This window comes from Palaemon carinicauda, chromosome 6, assembly GCF_036898095.1.
Source record: "Palaemon carinicauda isolate YSFRI2023 chromosome 6, ASM3689809v2, whole genome shotgun sequence".
NCBI classification, from domain to species: Eukaryota; Metazoa; Arthropoda; class Malacostraca; order Decapoda; family Palaemonidae; genus Palaemon; species Palaemon carinicauda.
Window position 1 is genome coordinate 62,120,270 of NC_090730.1, and position 20,000 is coordinate 62,140,269.

The 20,000-nt window shown below is 39.1% G+C and overlaps 1 protein-coding gene across 2 annotated transcripts in view; it reads right to left on the reverse strand.

Annotated features, from left to right (window-relative positions):
* The window catches only part of LOC137642093 (cell adhesion molecule 3-like), a 516,757-nt gene that overhangs the window by 491,492 nt on the left and 5,265 nt on the right, over positions 1–20,000 (reverse strand). The window contains exons 1-2 of one of the 2 annotated variants that reach the window (XM_068374644.1): positions 3,017–3,134; positions 1,268–1,504 (exon numbers count right to left, since the gene is read on the reverse strand). In XM_068374644.1, coding sequence (XP_068230745.1) covers positions 1,268–1,478 — 211 coding nt within the window. In that variant the 5' untranslated portion in view covers positions 1,479–1,504; positions 3,017–3,134. Of the gene's footprint in view, positions 1–1,267; positions 1,505–3,016; positions 3,135–20,000 lie in introns of those variants that run through there. The other variant, XM_068374643.1, reaches the window with a different exon arrangement.

The window sequence follows — 20,000 nt, forward strand, 5'->3', positions numbered from 1 at the left end:
TCGTTGGATTAGAGAAGTCTGGCTTATATATTCGTATAATCGTACTTATACAAATTAATTTCCTATTCCTGTCAATGAGGAAATTATATGCTATGCACATTTATGATAATTTAACGCTTTTAACCATAACTAATAGTTCTCGCAATCAAATGGGAAAAAAAAAATCCTTATTTAAAAAGATCTTCAAAAAATACATTATTGGAGATGCTATTTCGGTATAACAATAAATTGTGACAAACTTAGTTCATTTTTTTTTTTACTTTTTTTCGATTGAAATGTATAAATTAGAGGTTAAATATCCATTAGTAATTTTCTTTTATTCGTATACAATATAATGTATGAAAAAGTAGTTCGATATTCCAAAGAGTGTCACTGAGGTTTTTGGGGCAAAAATATTAGGCCGAACCATTGCATGTACAAATCGGCCTTATAAATCTGAGTTTTAGACCTCCAATGACAGTCTATATGAGGGATGGGGAACCGGTGGCCTTAAAAACTTTTTCTAGGCATGCTGTGCATAGTTTGAGATGGGGTCCCCATTTTTACTTACCTTCACACTCTTTTTTTATAGTTCTAACATAAGCTTCCTCTATTCCTTGACATTGAAGGTCGTTCATATATATTGTTTCATAATTTCAGATGTTTCTAACTCTCATGTTAGTAAATGATACCTAACCCTTTAATTAGAATTGTAACATACACTCACATATGTTTATCTATACAAATATATATATATATATATATATATATATATATATATATATATATATCTATGTATATATATATATATATATATATATATATATATATATATATATATATATATATATTTATATTTATATATATACATATAAATATACATATATATATATATATATATATATATATTTATATATATATATTTATATTTATACATATATACATATATATGAATATATATATTCATATATATATATATATATATATATATATATATATATATATATATATATATATATATAGATATATAATTATATAAATATATATGTATATATATATATATATTTATATTTCTATATATACACACACACACACATATATATATATATATATATATATATATATATATATATATATATATATATATATATATATATATATATATATATATATATATATATATATATATATATGTGTATGTATATAAACAATGATTTTGCATGCACGTACTATGAGCTAACAATGAGTAGTGTGTATTATAATTATGTGAAAAATATATGTTACTTACTAGTAGTTTTCAGCAGTACGAGTACTAGGCAGAATATAAGTTTCCAGTGCTGTGTACCTCTTTTTCTCCCCAGGGTCGACAAAGAGTCTCCAGAAGAAGACCAACTCCAAGAAGAATGTAAAAGCCATGCAGGTCTGATGAGGTAAGAGTCACTAGATGGCGACGACCATGGGACAACGGAAGATTCGTGATCGACTTGGCGCTTCAACATCTTAGGGAAATTCTACTCAGTTTCACCTGTGCAAATTTAGGTGAAAAAAAATCTCTTAATATTGAATTACTTGGAAACCAGTTAGCATATAATACACAGATATACTTGTGCATTATTCATTTGACTTTCCAGCTTGTAAAAGACCACAAATATCGTTGTAAAACAAAGACTTCCTTTTTTTTACATAACCCAATGATCCCGTATTCAGGTTTTTGTTATTCTACTGTGAGAAGCTCTCTCACATCGTTTAATTCTATTTTCAATGAAGCCATCGTCTTTTCTAAAGGAGGACTGATTGCACTCTGCCAATAATATGTTACAGAGACGATGTTCAATATCTGACGGGAACAACAGGCGTTGATATGATGTGTAAGTCAAAACTAGCGCTCTAAGTAACAGGAGGGCAATCAGACCCTAAGGCTTGATATCAAGAATGATCGAGAATAATTCATTATAATTTGATCAGGAATGGCAATACATTGCGTTAAAACTTGGTCAGGAGAGGCCTGCTGAACAGCCAGCAATATGGAACAATAGTAAGTTGTTATACACTACTGCAGATCATGTCATTTTGCAACCTAAGATTCTCTTAAAATATATATATATTTTCAAGTGACAAAATACTAATAAAATGCTGACTACATTTTATAGTGATTTATTCAAAGATACGGTATTCATCAAAAAAATTGTACCGAATGCTAATCGCCATTGCTAAAGACATACAGGGATTACGCCAACGATAGATTTTCATTCAAGTTGTGTACTACGCTGGCACACAATAGCGTATGTACAGCAAAGACTGAAGGGAAGACTAGGAAGCTTCACTACAAAATAAAGAAAAAAAAATATGCATTAACTCTCAAATCAGTGTCATCTACTAACAACTTAGCAACTAACATTCACTGAAAACCTCTAAATATGTATCACAACTGATTATGAAATTCATATCCATGACAGTAGTATACTTCTTCGTGTGTTGTTTTTTCTACACAATATGCATTTTAAAAATCAAATTTACCTACTTACTCATGATTTGAGTCCAATTTTAAACAAAATACCGAACTGATCAGCGCCATCTGTTACCAGTGCACCCTCTTAACGAAGGAACATGCTTGCGGAAATTCCCTTGACTTCCCGGGCTTCATGTAGGCAGTACTGTGCAGTACCTGAATTTTACATGGAGATCTATTGCTGCAGGTATGAGATTTTTATAGACCAATAGCAGAATTTATGTGCTTTTTCGTGCTTAGTACATGTTTAAGGAGTATATAATTCACTTTAAATGGATAAATCTTAATCTACATGAAAAATCCTCTTACACATGGAAAGGGGTATTAATACCTAATTGTGTGGTTTAAAATAACCTAAAACCAAAGAAATACAATGTTGAATTGTGAGGTAGTACAGAGTATGGCCTCTTTCACACTATGCGTTGTGTCAACGCAGTTAGCTGCTTTGCGGTGACGCAGACAGAAATCAACTTTATACATTATAGAATCGTTCACACCGTGCTTTATATATCTTATACAATTGCTCACCCCTTCGCCTGGGTTTGCGTGAAGTGGCCTCTGCGTTGCCATTAAACATGTAATTGGTACCGCCAGGCTTACAAGTTGAGAGGTTGATGGACGTGGTGGCTAGTGGAGCGCAGTAGCATAGCTAGAGGGGAGGTTCTTCCATGGCGGCACTTTCATGGGGAGGCAATATGAGGTTTACTATAGGTTGTAGATTGGATTAATAATTTTTCGATGTGGAGTCACTTTAATATTTTATGATAGGTTAATATGGTGGTTCCGAACACAAATTTTAAATTTTAATTTTATCACGCAGTATGTAGAATGTAGAATCAAATTTTTAAATACATTTTTATTAAGTGTCCCTTTTAATGCGAATGCATGTTAAAGAAGATATTAATTTCATTATCAATATCAAACGTTTTTGTATACAATATTATGATACCTCATGACTGCTAACTGAATGGTGACTGTTGATCTGTGACAAATTATGTTTCCCCCTTCTCTTACTGGTCAAATTTGTCATCCAAAGCTAGAGTAATATATATATATATTTATATATATATATATATATATATATATATATATATATATATATATATATATATATATATATATATATATAGAGAGAGAGAGAGAGAGAGAGAGAGAGAGAGAGAGAGAGATAGAGAGGTGTATATATATATGTATATATATATGTATATATATATATATATATATATATATATATATATATATATATATATATATATATATATATATATATATATATATATATATATATATATATATATATCCATCCATCCATATACCAAAGGCCCTTCCCCCAATTTTGGGGGGTAGCCGACATCAACAAGAACAAAACAAAAAAGGGGACCTCTACTCTCTATGTTCCTCCAGCCTTACATATTTATATACGTATATATATACATATATATATATATATATATATATATATATATATATATATATATATATATATATATATATATATATATATATATAGAAGTTTGAGAATCATATATATATATATATATATATATATATATATATATATATATATATATATATATATATATATATATATATATATATATATATATATATATATATTATGATTCTGAAACTTTGATGTCTTCTAACTTGAAAGCTGCTAGTAGTACTTACCTGTGTAGTTTGTGTGACCTACTAAGTGTCCCCCCAAAGGAAAAGTCTGCTCAGATTTAGTGTATTTAGAATCTGGAGAGCCAAGTGCAACAGTATTTATCATGAAAAAAAAAATGCTAATCTTTTCAGGAAAATTTTGTTCTCATTCAGAGTTTGACTGGAAGTACTTTGATACCATCATAAACAAAGTCATAGAAGTACAGTTTTTGATGGGCCACTACATTGACCAGTTACGAAGAATCCAAGAAGATTCAATATCAGACGAAAAACAATTATCAAAAACCCACGGGAACAACATCTTTAAATCAACCCGTCAGATAACTTACAAATACCTCAACCCACATCCAGAATCTCTAGCATTTTACAAGATGAACATTGAGTTGCCTTAATGTTAAGACTGGATGATGGTCAAGAATTCCCCGTGAGAAACACCTTTGCTCATAGGGATCTGTATAAGATGAAATCCATGTCTCCCTAAACTGTCCTTTGTTATTGCATTTTAGAGAAAATTTAAGAGAGATTTTGAAAATTTTATGAAAAATAATACCGAAATTGAACTATTTTAATATTCATTCAGTGTAACTCAACTTATCATTCAATATAAGTCTGAATAACTGCAAGCCATGTAAATATTTATTTTTCTTAGGTTGGAATGTAATTCATATGTTATCTTAGATTAAGTCTACATTAATATTTTATTAAAGCCAATGAACAGTTAAAGATCATAATGGACAATAATTAGTTAATTTAGGATCTTTACCCCATATTTGATATACTAAATGTAATAGTTATAATAGGAAATATATATTTCAAACTGTGTAAAAATGTAATGAATATTATGAATAAACAACTAACTGACGAACTAGAACCTCCAAGACTTCATCTACAAAATTACCTGAAGAGGAAAATTGTGCAGTGTGTATAGCAAAACATGCCGTACTTCGAGGGTTAAACACATGCTTATCTGGATGAATTATTTTTCCTCCTTGTTCTTTTATCCTCATACAAGCGAAATTCCTCCAGAAAACCTAATCAAAGCGAGGAAATCTGTCCCGGTAGCTTGAGGCCCAGCCCAGACGAGGGTTGATAGTGGGGGATCAGGAGTAGCGGGAAAGGGGAGGCAGTGCGGTCCAAAACTGCCCCGACACACACACTTATGTGTTTAAGTATGAGAGGGTTGGCAACACTGATATAAGTGTTGTGAGAGTCAACGTTGTGGGCACCCACATCACTGAATAGTCCCTGCTATGTGGGTTCTAACTATTCTGAAAGTGTATGTCTCAAGGTCACCATTGCTTTCAATGTGCAGTGAGCATAAATAGAGTTCGAACTAAATTATCAATAACAAAAACCCTCACTGTTTTAAAATACAAGAATAATAAGAAAATTTGATAAAAAGCAAGTTTGTGAGTTGAGGGGATTGAGTTGAGGGGAGCAGCAACAATGCCTCGAGCAAAGCACAGCTGCGCAGCACAGGCATTGGTATCCCCGTGACAATAACATGATACAGATTGTAATGTATGCTCCAACAATGCCACAATGTAATATTTGCCTGCTTCTTGGAATAGCACAGAAAATGATACACTGGAGCGTTTAAACGCACAAAGAACTGCACATCACTTCACAGTTTAATTGCATCACTACAATGCACATGAAATAAGAATAAATTTAATGTTAACAAACATCAAATTGAGTGTCTATTAACAGTGGAGATTCTAAGAAGATGAAACTGGGAGGGCCAGTTTAGGGCCGACATAGATGTGAAGGGGCAAAGGAGGCTAGTAGGAAGCAAAATAAACTTTCAACGGTGTGGGAGTTCAAGGTTTTATATATATATATATATATATATATATATATATATATATATATATATATATATATATATATATATATATATATATATATATATATATATATATATATATATACATATATATATATATATATATATATATATATATATATATATATATATATATATATATATATATATATATATATATATATATTGTGGAGAATTTTTGTGTGAATGGCTGAGTGGGAACTTAGTCCAGGAAAGTCTCCCTACGGCAATTACCCAAAGCTCAACAGGGGAGGATAATGAGCACTTACTCTCGGGACACAAACGCCCTGCTAATACTTTACTGCCATAGTTCACTAACCTTTCACTCAAATACAAAAGGAGGTAATTTTACTGTCCAGAGGCCGGAGGACTCCACACGTTAATTTTGAAATAATTTATGGCCTACTCTAGCTTTGTCAGGGCTAGAGTCATCTCACTCTAAGGCTCTGTTTCGATTCCGTCCCAGTGACCCCAGTGAGATGCTGTACAGGTATCTTACGTTAATGCAACTAGAGACAAATAAAAAAAAGGGGGGGAACAGTGGAGTATAAAAGTATAAAGTAAAGTTAAATGGGGATCTTCACCTTCAAAGCACTAAGTAAAAGAGCGTACACTCGCTGATACCAACTTACCTGTTTAGAGTAGGTTACTTTCAACACCTTGGGTACTTCTGACCCGTCCCATAGTATAAATTAGCTAAATTCATATAATGTGGTTAAAGACACCAAAATGTGTAATCTATTCCAAATGATTTATTACAGAAAAAGGAATAGAAATAACTCGATGATTTTAACACAACAAATTAAAAATTGGAAAAAAATATCAGTAACTCAATTATAAGTTTACATATGATAAAATGAATAAGTGAATTTACAACACAAAAATTTGAAAACGCTAAACGGAATTAACTCGTGGATTAAACCTCAACAGAATAAATAAGAGTAAAAAAAAACAACTCTGATCAACAATTTGTGCGGTGGCTGCTGTGAGGTCCCAACATGTGGTCAGTAACCTCAAGCAAATACCAAGATCACAAAAAATATGAGTACATTAATTTCCATGCACACAGCCCGAAAGATGTAATGCCAAAATAATACCTAAACTTAACTTATGAGAAATTGAAACTTATCTAAAGGGGGAATGGCCATTAGTTAAACTCACAAGATTTTTATATGTTGTGGGCGCCCGTGTCCTAAATGTGGCGGTCTTCAGTTTGCTCACTAGGCCTACAGCACTTATTCTGCAGAGTCAACGGCCCCCTCCAAGCTCTCCAACTAGCCCCCAAGACTGGAACCGACGTGCTGTAGAATTAGCAGCTATGCACTAACACTGGTCATCTGCTTGACCTCTTCTACGACGTATTCTTGGCTAGTTATTGTGTAATTGGACAGGCTAGTGATGGAGAGTGGGAGCACGAGGTTGACATTGGAGCCTAACTGGGCAGCTCCGTTTCGTACCGTGGCCTGTATGTTTGTGAGGTCGAGTTCAGGTCAGCTGCGTCCTCCTTCCTTCCCCCAAAAAAAAGCGTATCTTGGTGCGTAGGCCTAGTCTTGAGGTGCCAACTCTCATTTAGGACAGGCTCAAAAACCTTGTGCCTTGTGAATTTCAAGCAACACACTTATTTAGAATACAAGGAGAAATCTTGCAACTCCAGGGGGCAAAGATAATCCTAATTCTAAACAATTGGCATACAGAATAAAAATGAAACTAAAAGGTAATTTAGCAAGTCGGGCTCACGTGTGTGGACAACCATACCTCCTAGACTAGCAGACTTGAGTTGTAATTAAGAGATTTAAAATACTGTACCTAAACACTTACGGTAGAATAATGTATACAAACAACACAAAAGTATTAATCTTGGGACACTCGCTCAAGAAAGACACATTACTCACATTTTTCCCTGCCGTGACGTCACGAACAATAACAAAGTCTACGTATAAACTATGAAGAAGAAGAGTAGTGAAGAAAATTCTTCACACCCTGGGGATAAAGGGAGGAAAAGGAGAAGGGTTAGTGTAGACTAATGCAATGTGGATTAGGTGTTAGTATATGAGATGAGTATACTAAATGAATAAAGAATGAATGTGACTAGTTGCGCTATGCTATGTCAGCAATTGGCATTAAGTTGAACCGCAACCGCGTACGAGATGAGTGCGAAGTACGATTTACAAGCGAGAGTCAAACAAAAGTGGTACGTATAAAAGCGGAAGTAAAACAGAGTTAACTGTGACTTAGTACAAAAGGGTAACTACAACTGCAAGATAAGAGCGGAGGGAAGGACAAATCAAAAACTTCAGCAGTCCTTCACATGGTTGATGAAGACTATGTAAAGCTACTACAAAATCTCCTGGAATAGGGCTCGTGCACGTTCAGCAGAGGCCCGTGTAGGCCTGTTGTGGCGGGGAGCCGCGATGACTACAGGAGACCTAGCTTCGGCTGTGGTCTCATCATATCTCTCGGCCAGTTGGTCTCTAGGAGGACTGTCGAGATTTTCGAGAGGTGTGATAGGAGGTTCCTCCTCACTTGGTTCGGATAGCGTTTGGCCATTTTCGTTAACCTCCAAAGGTATGAGACGGTTGACTGGACGTACATACTCTCCATTTGCAGAGCGGACCTTGACTGTTCTGATGTGTCCATCTCGACCTGGGTATACTTCGAGTATACGGGTCAAAGGGTACTCCTCTCGATTGACCTCGTCCAGAATCAACAAGCATAAATCTCCAACTCTAGGGATGTTCGGGTGGAGGCGACTAGACTTCTGGTGTCGTTCTCGAAGGGAACTGACATAGTCATACTTCCACCTCTTCAGGAATGTTTGCACCATGTTGGTCAGCTTCTGGTAATCTTTGCGGAGGATGTCCCCTTCTCGAAAAGTAGGATCAGTCAAGTCAGCCAGGTGGACTTGAGGTGCTAATGAGAGGGTTCGACCATAGAGTAGGTGGCTTGGGGTCAAAGGCGTATCAGTGGGGTCGTCAGCATCCAGATATGTTAGAGGCCGATCATTCACCACGCATTCTACTTCTTGGACCAAGGTCACAAACTCATCATACGTAGGGTGGCAACGGTAAGTGGCTTTGCGCAAGTTGAGTTTGGTAAACCCAATCAAGCGCTCGTAAAACCCTCCTTGCCACGGGGCTCGAGGAGTGATGAACTTCCAAGTGAGGTTGTGGGCCCGTTTGAACCCGTCGATAACAGGGTGTTGCATGAGTTCTGTCAAGAGTGTCTGACCAGCTTGAAAGGTTGAGGCATTGTCAGACACAAGGCACTGTGGCATCCCAAATCGGGCAGCGAACCTTCGTATCGCTTGGACTAGTTCCACAACTGTCAAGGAAGTAGTAGTTTCTAAAGCTACCGCCCGCGTGGCAGCGCAGGTAAACAGCAGTACGTACACCATGTCCACATGTGAATGATGTACCTTGAAGCCGCCAGTGTAGTCCAGTCCAGTTACTCTGAAAGGGACCTCAGCATTGAGGCGGTTAGGGTGGACGGGAGCTAACGGTGGGGTTGGGTACGGCTGGCCTTGTACTCTTTTGCAATGTATGCACCGTTTGAGAATCTTCTTCACTTGCTGGCGCATTCGGGGAACCCAAAATTCCTTGCGCAAGTGGACAAGAAGAGTGGAGGTGTTACAGTGCTGCAGCACTTCATGCCAATGCTCAACAATAAGTTTCCAGAGAGCACAGTGGGACTCTAGGAGAATGGGGTCCATGTAGCCGGACTCCGGGGGTGCATCACTGAGGCGGGATCGGCCTCTTAGAACACCGTTATTGTCAATATAGGGCTTCCGTTGTCCGATAAAGGCTCGTTCATCGGACGTCAACAAGGCGGGTTTACCTTGCAATTGTCGTAATATTTGGGGGTAACTGGCCGCCTGTGACACACGAATGATGGCGGTAAGTGGTCTTCGTGGGAACCTTTGGACTAAATGGGGGAATTTGTGCTCGGCCCATCCGCTCGTCAGGCGCAGCAAGGCTGCATAGCTCCTAACTGCCTCATCAAGAGATGAGAAATGAGCAAATCTTTGAGTTTGCGGTGGTAGAAGTCTGATGGGACAAGCTTTTATCTCCCATTCAGTAGGGAATCTGCTTTGGTCCGGGTAAGCTGAGACGTCGATCAGCCAGGCTGGTCCATGAAGCCATAAGTTGGACTTGAGGACGACTTTGGCGGCTACTCCCCGCGACGCCAGGTCGGCGGGATTGCAGGACGTGGGGACATGCTTGAGAAGCAACCGACAGTTCAACCTTATACGGTTTATCTCCTCAACCCTATTGAGAACATATGGGGACGTGCTCTGCCGGCTGTGTACCCACTGCAGGGCCGTGGAGGCATCGGACCACACTGTCGTAGAGACGTATGTTTCTGGACGTAATTCTATCAGATACTGGGCTAGTCGGCATCCAAACAGGAGTGCGGTCAACTCAAGCTTGGGAATGGACTGACTCTCGTCCAATTCCAGCATACGTTTAGGGGTAACTCGTGCCTTGGCTGTGAGGAGCTGGCATTTACCTTCAATTGTGACCACGTAGCAAGCCACTCCAAAGGCTTGTTTGGAGGCATCTGCAAACACATGTAATGCAGCCTGGTGACCCTGATGTGCATTTCGAGGCACCTTAATGTTCTCGAGACCCTTGTATTTTTTAAGAATGGCACCGAGCTCGCGGATCAATTCTTCGCTCAGGCGTGAATCCCAACTTTGATCCATCATCCAGAGTTTCTGAATGAAGAGCTTGCCGAGGATAGTGACCGGCGAGATCAGGCCAATAGGGTCGTAGATGGAAGAAAACAGAGAGACAACCTTCCTCTTGGTGTTGACGTGTGAATAGTCCTCTAACATCAGTCCTGAGGGGAGATTGACGGCTAATGTGTCATCAGTGGTGTTCCAGTCCAGACCGAGGTAATCTTGGGGGCCCGTTTCGGTGAAGTCTCCCGAGATGGGGGCATTAGTGGTCCATTTGGCAAGGGGCATGTTGGCTTCCAGCATAATTTTTTCTATGGACTGTCTTTCGCTAAGGATGTCCGTGGGCGAGTCGTAGCAACGTTGAAAGTTGTCAACGTAGAAGCTTGTTTTAAGCTGTGAGGCAAGACTACTCGTTTGAGCATCCAGGTGGTGTTGGATTGTCTGGTTGAGCAAATATGGGCTCGAGGTGGCCCCAAACAGGACCACTTTGAAGCGGTATGCAACAACTTCGGACATACTGGAGTCCTTAAAGAAAAGAAACCGACAGTAATCACGGTGTTCCTGAGCGATCTCAATCCGCAGGAAAGCCTTAGAGATGTCTGCCGTCAAACCAAATGGCTTTTCCCTAAACCGGAGGATCATGGACTGAATTTTTGAGGCCAAGTTTGGCCCGGTGTACAAGGATTCATTCAGAGACCTTGAATTTGGTCCCGATTTAGCCGAGGCATTGAATACTATGCGCATCGGTGTGGAGGTGGAACTTTTGAGGACAGGATGATGGGGTAGGTAGTGCATTTGTCCGTCATTATGAGGTTCTAGCTCGACCGGCTCGATAAAGCCCTCCTTTATGTACTCGTCAAGGATGGCCTGGTACTTGATGAATAACTGAGGGTCCTTAGATTTTTTAAGGGACATCAGCTGGGCAAAAGCCCTACCAAAATTTATCTCTGGTCGGCTATCACTCTTGAAGGGTAGTTGCACTGTGTATCTTCCGTTTGCGTACCGTGTAGTACGCTTGAAGAGATCAACGGCCTGTGCCTCAAGATGGCTGAAGGGTTCATTGCTTATGCCCACAGCATCGAGTTTCCAAAGATTCTCGACGGGGGGCTCTACTCCCACAGGGTCTGTTACGCTGATGCGGTTTAGTGTGAGCGACAGACTATCAACCTCTGGGGGTTCTGTCCCTTCTCGTGACCAATCTGGCAGCTCTCCCCAAACCACATATCCACCTGGTGTACTGAACAAGTTGACACCCTTGATGTTGTGAGTGCGCTTGAGGAGTCGGGGAAGGTAATCGGCTCCGAGGATGATCTCTATGCCAGTGGCATTGTCATCTGGCTGCCTGTCTGCAAGACGTAGACCACTAGCCTCTAGAGTGCGAACTGCATGGGTATATCCAGGCGTCCTTATGTTCTTCCCCACGTTCGGGTTGACAATGGCAACGACCTTATGCTTGCGGCGACCAATTTTCAAATTGAACTGCACCAAGTCTGAACACTGAGGTGGTTCGTCCATGTTGAACGAGTTGAGTCGGAACACAATTTTTCCGACAGGAGCAAGGTTCAGTGACTTGACTACGTTGGGATGAACAAACGTGCGTTGGGCACCACAATCCAGAAAAACTCGGGTGGTGTGTTTAAGTTTTCCATTAATTAGATCGCCAGTGAAGGTGGGTAGAACAGCAGGGTTTATTTCGTTCGCCTGGTTGGTTTGTTCAGTCTCACTCGAGGCTATGTGGTTAAGTTGAACAGAAGGTGGATCTGCTCTTGGCCCATCGGGTTGGTGACCCACGGTCACGATGTTAGGGCAGAGAGGCAATTTGTGACCACGTTGGCAGTTCTGGCATGTAACATGGGCGGCGCAATCACGGGTAACATGTTGCGTCGAAAAACATTTAGTGCAACAGCCTAGTTGGTTCAACCGCGTTATTCGACTATTTGAATCGGGGAACCGGGGGCATTTTGTTGATGAGTGACCATTGTGGTCACAGAAAACACAATTGTACCGAATAGGGTTACCTGTTGGTGGGGGAGCTCTGGCCGGCTCCGGTGCACGCTTCTGATTGGGTTTTGCTGGGTTTTGGGGTGGTGTGGATGGTGTCTTCGGCTTAAGGGCATCACTGGTTGCTCTATGGAAGGGCTTAGCCAATTTTGTAATTGAATTGCCGTTTACTCCAGAGTTAGAAGGTTTAACAGGAAGCCGGTCTTTGCTTGGCTCCGTCAACAGTTTGGCTAGCTCCTTTGTGCGTGCATGTTCGTATAATCCGTCCTTTAACTCTTGCAAGGACACGGATGTGCTACTGTAACGGCGATAAACTGTCTCCAAGAGAGTGGGGTTTAGCTTACTCAGGATGGCATGCTCCAACAGATCTTCGGACAAGGAGGCTTTGGTCACTTGCACGTATTCTTCCTCAGCATTGTTCCACTCCATCAGAAACCGTCTGAGGTCAGGGCCATCATCCGCTGGGGGGCTCATACTAAAGAGCTTCTTACGCAGCAAATGACGGTCAAGATCAGGGGATTCGTACTCCTGGATGAGGTTAGCGATGGTCCTCTCGTACAAACCCTCTGTCCAGATCCTGTTTCCAGCAAGACGCCGGGCTGGTCCTCTTAGGCACCGTAGAAGGATCTTGTACTTATCCGCTGGGGAATATTTGGGAGATTCGTGTATGGTTTGACGGAAAAGGCTCCACCAACCCGTCCAACGTTCCCTACGACCTTCAAAAATGGGGGGATCAGGCTCAGAGGCAACGGACACATAAACAGTCTGCGGGTTTGCGCCAGGTGTTTGATTCTGGGCTTGGTTGCCAGTGGTCTTATGGAACACAATGCTACTGAAGGCCGTTTCAATTCGTTTTGCACAGTCAACCAGCATTGGGTAATTCGCCACCACGGTCGGATGTTTATAATGAGACCGCCAAAACTGTTTGTATTCATTGAGTTTGTCCCTGATGCCTCCGATGTGAACGCTAAAGTGATCCAACCCAGGGGACGACATGCGTGAAAGATCTACTGAACTTAGGCTATGGAGGGCCAGATCTGCGTCCTCACATAGAAATTTGAAATCGACCTCCTGTTGCTCAAGCCGTAAGTTAAGTTCCTCCAAGCTGAGAGCTTCAGCCTGAGGTTGTGGAGGGTTACCGAGATTAAGAATTTGTAAAGACATTTTTGGATGAAACCCTTGGATGTGCGGAGTTTGCAAATTCAAAGTTGAATAAATTCTTAAGATTTATGGGTATGTCTGAGGAATGGAAACTCACCCTACTCGAAAGGTTTGGGAAACTTGTGCGGCTATGTGTGCACAAGAAGTGACCATGGATTGGTTAAATGCACAATGAAAAAGTGTGGTAAGTGGCAATGACAATTTACAACTATACAGTATAGGCTAGCACCAAAATGACAAAAGTAAATAGAACTTAGATAGTCGCAAAAAATTACTCAATGTGACTAGTAGCACATGGAAATCGCAAAACAATTTAAACACCACTCGCGCTAAGGCTAAACTTGAAATTACCTCATGCAAAGGATAACTAAATCTCACTCACAACAGAGGACATCACATAAAGCTTTCCTCACACAGAGGTTAAACGCAAAAGTTTCTCACAAAAAGGACAAAAGTGCAAATTTACGCTGAGGCTGAAGGTGAAATTATTGACGCACTTGTCAAGTGGTAATCACAAGTAAAATAGGATACGCTACACATGGGTAAGACGACCTTTAACAAATTTTTTAGTGACTACGTGAAATTGTAGGCTTAGCAATATCGCGCTAAAAGTTCTGTGACCAAGGACACGGGGTTAAGCTTACAAGAGGGGTTAGTAAGAAAACTACAGCACTTGCACAAAGGATGGTAAACCGAGGTACAAAATTATGGAAAAAAGTAGATTGGCAAATTAAGTCGAACAGAGCAAAATGAACGATGCTCGCCTGGAGCAGTAAACAATGAAGTCTGAACAACGAAAGTGATATACCTTAGTTCCAGTGTCTCGGAACTTTCTGGTTAAAAGCCAAAATTAGGTGAACAGATCATATGAACCGACGGGCATAGAACTTCGCAAGTTAATATTAAACATGCAGCATGCAACCTAAATCGATGACCCGAACATCTCTAGTTCTGTCGTCTCAGAACTCATAAATAAACCTGGTTACACTGTCTTCCTTCAGCGTGTGTCAAATACTATAAAATTACAAAACTCTTCTCTCGTTCCAACTCAAGTCTGGGCATTACACTTTCTACAATGTGGCTGGTGCATGTGGGTAAGTGTGGTATAGCGAGGTATTTATTGCTTAATCAAGCTAGGTTAAGTTAATTTAATTACCCAAAAGTCAAAGGTGAGAGATCCGGTTCGAAGGACCACTCGTGTGGAGAATTTTTGTGTGAATGGCTGAGTGGGAACTTAGTCCAGGAAAGTCTCCCTACGGCAATTACCCAAAGCTCAACAGGGGAGGATAATGAGCACTTACTCTCGGGACACAAACGCCCTGCTAATACTTTACTGCCATAGTTCACTAACCTTTCACTCAAATACAAAAGGAGGTAATTTTACTGTCCAGAGGCCGGAGGACTCCACACGTTAATTTTGAAATAATTTATGGCCTACTCTAGCTTTGTCAGGGCTAGAGTCATCTCACTCTAAGGCTCTGTTTCGATTCCGTCCCAGTGACCCCAGTGAGATGCTGTACAGGTATCTTACGTTAATGCAACTAGAGACAAATAAAAAAAAAGGGGGGGAACAGTGGAGTATAAAAGTATAAAGTAAAGTTAAATGGGGATCTTCACCTTCAAAGCACTAAGTAAAAGAGCGTACACTCGCTGATACCAACTTACCTGTTTAGAGTAGGTTACTTTCAACACCTTGGGTACTTCTGACCCGTCCCATAGTATAAATTAGCTAAATTCATATAATGTGGTTAAAGACACCAAAATGTGTAATCTATTCCAAATGATTTATTACAGAAAAAGGAATAGAAATAACTCGATGATTTTAACACAACAAATTAAAAATTGGAAAAAAATATCAGTAACTCAATTATAAGTTTACATATGATAAAATGAATAAGTGAATTTACAACACAAAAATTTGAAAACGCTAAACGGAATTAACTCGTGGATTAAACCTCAACAGAATAAATAAGAGTAAAAAAAAACAACTCTGATCAACAATTTGTGCGGTGGCTGCTGTGAGGTCCCAACATGTGGTCAGTAACCTCAAGCAAATACCAAGATCACAAAAAATATGAGTACATTAATTTCCATGCACACAGCCCGAAAGATGTAATGCCAAAATAATACCTAAACTTAACTTATGAGAAATTGAAACTTATCTAAAGGGGGAATGGCCATTAGTTAAACTCACAAGATTTTTATATGTTGTGGGCGCCCGTGTCCTAAATGTGGCGGTCTTCAGTTTGCTCACTAGGCCTACAGCACTTATTCTGCAGAGTCAACGGCCCCCTCCAAGCTCTCCAACTAGCCCCCAAGACTGGAACCGACGTGCTGTAGAATTAGCAGCTATGCACTAACACTGGTCATCTGCTTGACCTCTTCTACGACGTATTCTTGGCTAGTTATTGTGTAAGGGGACAGGCTAGTGATGGAGAGTGGGAGCACGAGGTTGACATTGGAGCCTAACTGGGCAGCTCCGTTTCGTACCGTGGCCTGTATGTTTGTGAGGTCGAGTTCAGGTCAGCTGCGTCCTCCTTCCTTCCCCCAAAAAAAAGCGTATCTTGGTGCGTAGGCCTAGTCTTGAGGTGCCAACTCTCATTTAGGACAGGCTCAAAAACCTTGTGCCTTGTGAATTTCAAGCAACACACTTATTTAGAATACAAGGAGAAATCTTGCAACTCCAGGGGGCAAAGATAATCCTAATTCTAAACAATTGGCATACAGAATAAAAATGAAACTAAAAGGTAATTTAGCAAGTCGGGCTCACGTGTGTGGACAACCATACCTCCTAGACTAGCAGACTTGAGTTGTAATTAAGAGATTTAAAATACTGTACCTAAACACTTACGGTAGAATAATGTATACAAACAACACAAAAGTATTAATCTTGGGACACTCGCTCAAGAAAGACACATTACTCACATTTTTCCCTGCCGTGACGTCACGAACAATAACAAAGTCTACGTATAAACTATGAAGAAGAAGAGTAGTGAAGAAAATTCTTCACATATATATATATATATATATATATATATATATATATATATATATATACATATATATATATATACATACAGTATATATATATATCAACATCATCATCACCATCATCATCATCATCATCATTATCATCATCATCTCCCCCCCATGATTGTAGGTCTACAGTAGAGCAAGCTTCATGTCAGAAGTCTAATAATTAGTACGTTCTCCGAGATGTTCCCCTCATACCTTTGTCTATCCATACACCCTTGCAGGCAGTTGTTGTACAGATTCAAATAGAAAGAACTTATACAATATGCTCTCTGTACTTACCTCCAAATGATAACATTTTGTATGATAATTTAGTGGAGGTGATTCAACAACTCCCTCAACCTTTTTGTTTATTGAAAGATTTGAATGGTAGACATCCTTAATGGGGCGATGTTTTCGCAAACACAAGGGGCAATGTTATATCATCATTTGTGTAACATGAGAATGTCAGGCTCCTTATTGCATGAGAGCCCATCCACTATCATGTCCAAACAGCCACCTTGTCGTGCATTGACCTATCAATTGCTAGCTGTAATTACCGTATCATTTTCGATTGGAGTATATTGGATGATTGGCATACTAGTGATCATGCACCTATCATCAAAAACAGCAACAATGGTTCACCCTTACATGAATCACCATGATGGAATCTTGACATGGCAGACTAGGGTAGATTTCGTGAGCTAAGTGAAATTGAGGATATTGTCGTGTTGCATAAATTGCATAAAAATCACAATTAAACGAATTTATAATTTCACCGCCGGATTACAATCTCCCTTCCATCCTCTCTTTGGTGTTTGACAGTAGAATGTTCGTTTTACCCAGTACCCACTCTACGTGAGACTTGCTTTACCGAACCGCTATTTTCACCATGAGTTAATTTTATCAATTCCACGTTTATAGAAGATTCTGGTATTCAAACTAAGTTTGAAATAACATGTTTTTTTTTTTTATTCTTAGTGTAATTTGTCTGAATTTGTGTTGAAATATGTGAAAAGTAACAAAATTATGCAGCGGGCATCAGAAAACAAGCTCCTGTCGTTGACTTCGGCGGGTGTTGTTATTAAATTTAGGTTTACCATCACGATACTTTATAATATATTCATTTATTTAACATTATTTATTGACAAAACCTATATCTAAGGGAGAAATTTAGATTGGTAAATAAGTTTTGATTCACTTTACTTGGTAACCATTTGAAAACAATGATGGTATTCGGACAAAAATACTTCCGACCAATCAGCTATTGGGAAATTTTCCGAGCTAAAAGGGCACCCCCGTGAGTCGGTGCAAATGTGCACCGCTAAAAAAAATAGACTATAGTTGTTCTTTGCTCTTAAGTTTTGTCTAGGAAGCGTCCGAACAACAGCGTGTAGTGATTGTGTGTTCTAATTTTTATAAAAGCCTCTAAAATAACATACCCAAGCTCAAAAGTTATTAAACATGGTGCCTAAGAGAGAATCAGTGAAAGGTGCAGTGGGTGTGAGTGTGAGAAAGAAAGAAGAGAAAGGGGGAAAGGAGAGGAAGAATTTTCAAGAGACTCTGAACAAGAAGAAAGCATGGCTGGTCCAAACTACTGCGGATGGTGCAAAAAAAGCGGTAAGATTGAACCAAGAAGCGTTCTAATGTGATTTATGTGATGTATGGTTCCATATAGGCTGTGGTCAACTAGACAGATGCGAATTTGAAAGAATCAGCGAATCCAAACTTGCCCGATGGTTTTGTAGTAGTTTCAAAAACTTGAAGGCAGAAAAAACAAATTTTAGGAAACAATATGATGAACTTAGAGATAAATTCATAGGGCTGCAGGATACTGTTGATGAGTTAAAAAATGAGTTCAGAGCCTTAGTAGATAATAATATGATAGGAACAGGTCAGCTGACAAGGGAAGGAGTCAGGGAGGAAGTCATGGCGCAGATGATAGAGATAAGGGAAAAGGAGAAAAAGAAAAAGAATATAGTAATTTTCATCATAAAAGAAAGTACAAAAGATGATAGTAATGAAAAACTGAAAGATGATTTTGATATATGTGGAAGTTTGATTAATGTCGAGTTAGGAATGAACGATGGGGAAATTGAAGAAGTGGGTAGGTTAGGCAAACCAAGGGAAGAGAGAGAGAGAGGGACAGGAACAAAGACAAAAACATAAAAACACTAGGGAAAAATGGGGAATAATTGCAAAGGGGAAAAACCTCAAAATATCAACCAAAGAGGAGTTGAGACAAGTTTTCATAGCACCTGGCCTCACTTTTAAGGAAAGGGAGAAAGAAAGGAAGTTGCTAGAGGAATTGAGAGAGAAAAAAGAAAATGGAGAGCGAGGGTGGTACATAAAGAGAGGAGAACTAGTAAGAAACGGCAATTTTCGCCAAGAAGCAAACGCAAGCAGAGCGGAGTAGAAAAGGTATAAATTTAGACAAAAAAGTTAGCCAGTGTATAAAAATATGCCTGTTAAATATTCAAGCACTAACCAAACGGAAATGAATAGAAGTAGAAAACGAGATGAACACAAATAAAATACATATATTTTGTTTAACAGAAACGCACCAAAAGATAGATTTCAAAAATCAAAAAGGGTGGTGGGTTAATGTTAATTTTTAAAAATGATGATATCACTGAAGCAAAGGAAATGGAAACAAAACATAGCGATATAAAAATGGTAAAGTGCAAAATCTACAACTTAGAATCTCTGATAATACTAGTATATTTTGTAACAGGAAATACAGAAGAAGATAAAAAAAAGAGATCAAGAATTGAAAGCAGAATGTGAAAGATTAATACAGAAAGCAGGAGAAACAACTTTACTAGTAATGGGGGATTTTAACGGCCAAGTTGGATTTCTGGGACACCAACAAGTAGACAGAAATGGGGAAATGGGGCTAGTTTGGATGAGTAACCACAACCTAACACTATTAAATGGAGATGAAAGGTGTTCAGGACTATACACGTCGAATAGACAAGACCAGTATAGTTCTTTTGATTGTTCTTGCAAATAATATGCTCTATAAACAATTTAAATGTATGGAAATAGATGAAGATAAAACAGTATTAGACATATCAAATCACAACTTAATTACAGTAGAATTGGATGTAAAAACAAATAGAGAAAATAACTACAATTAAGGGAAG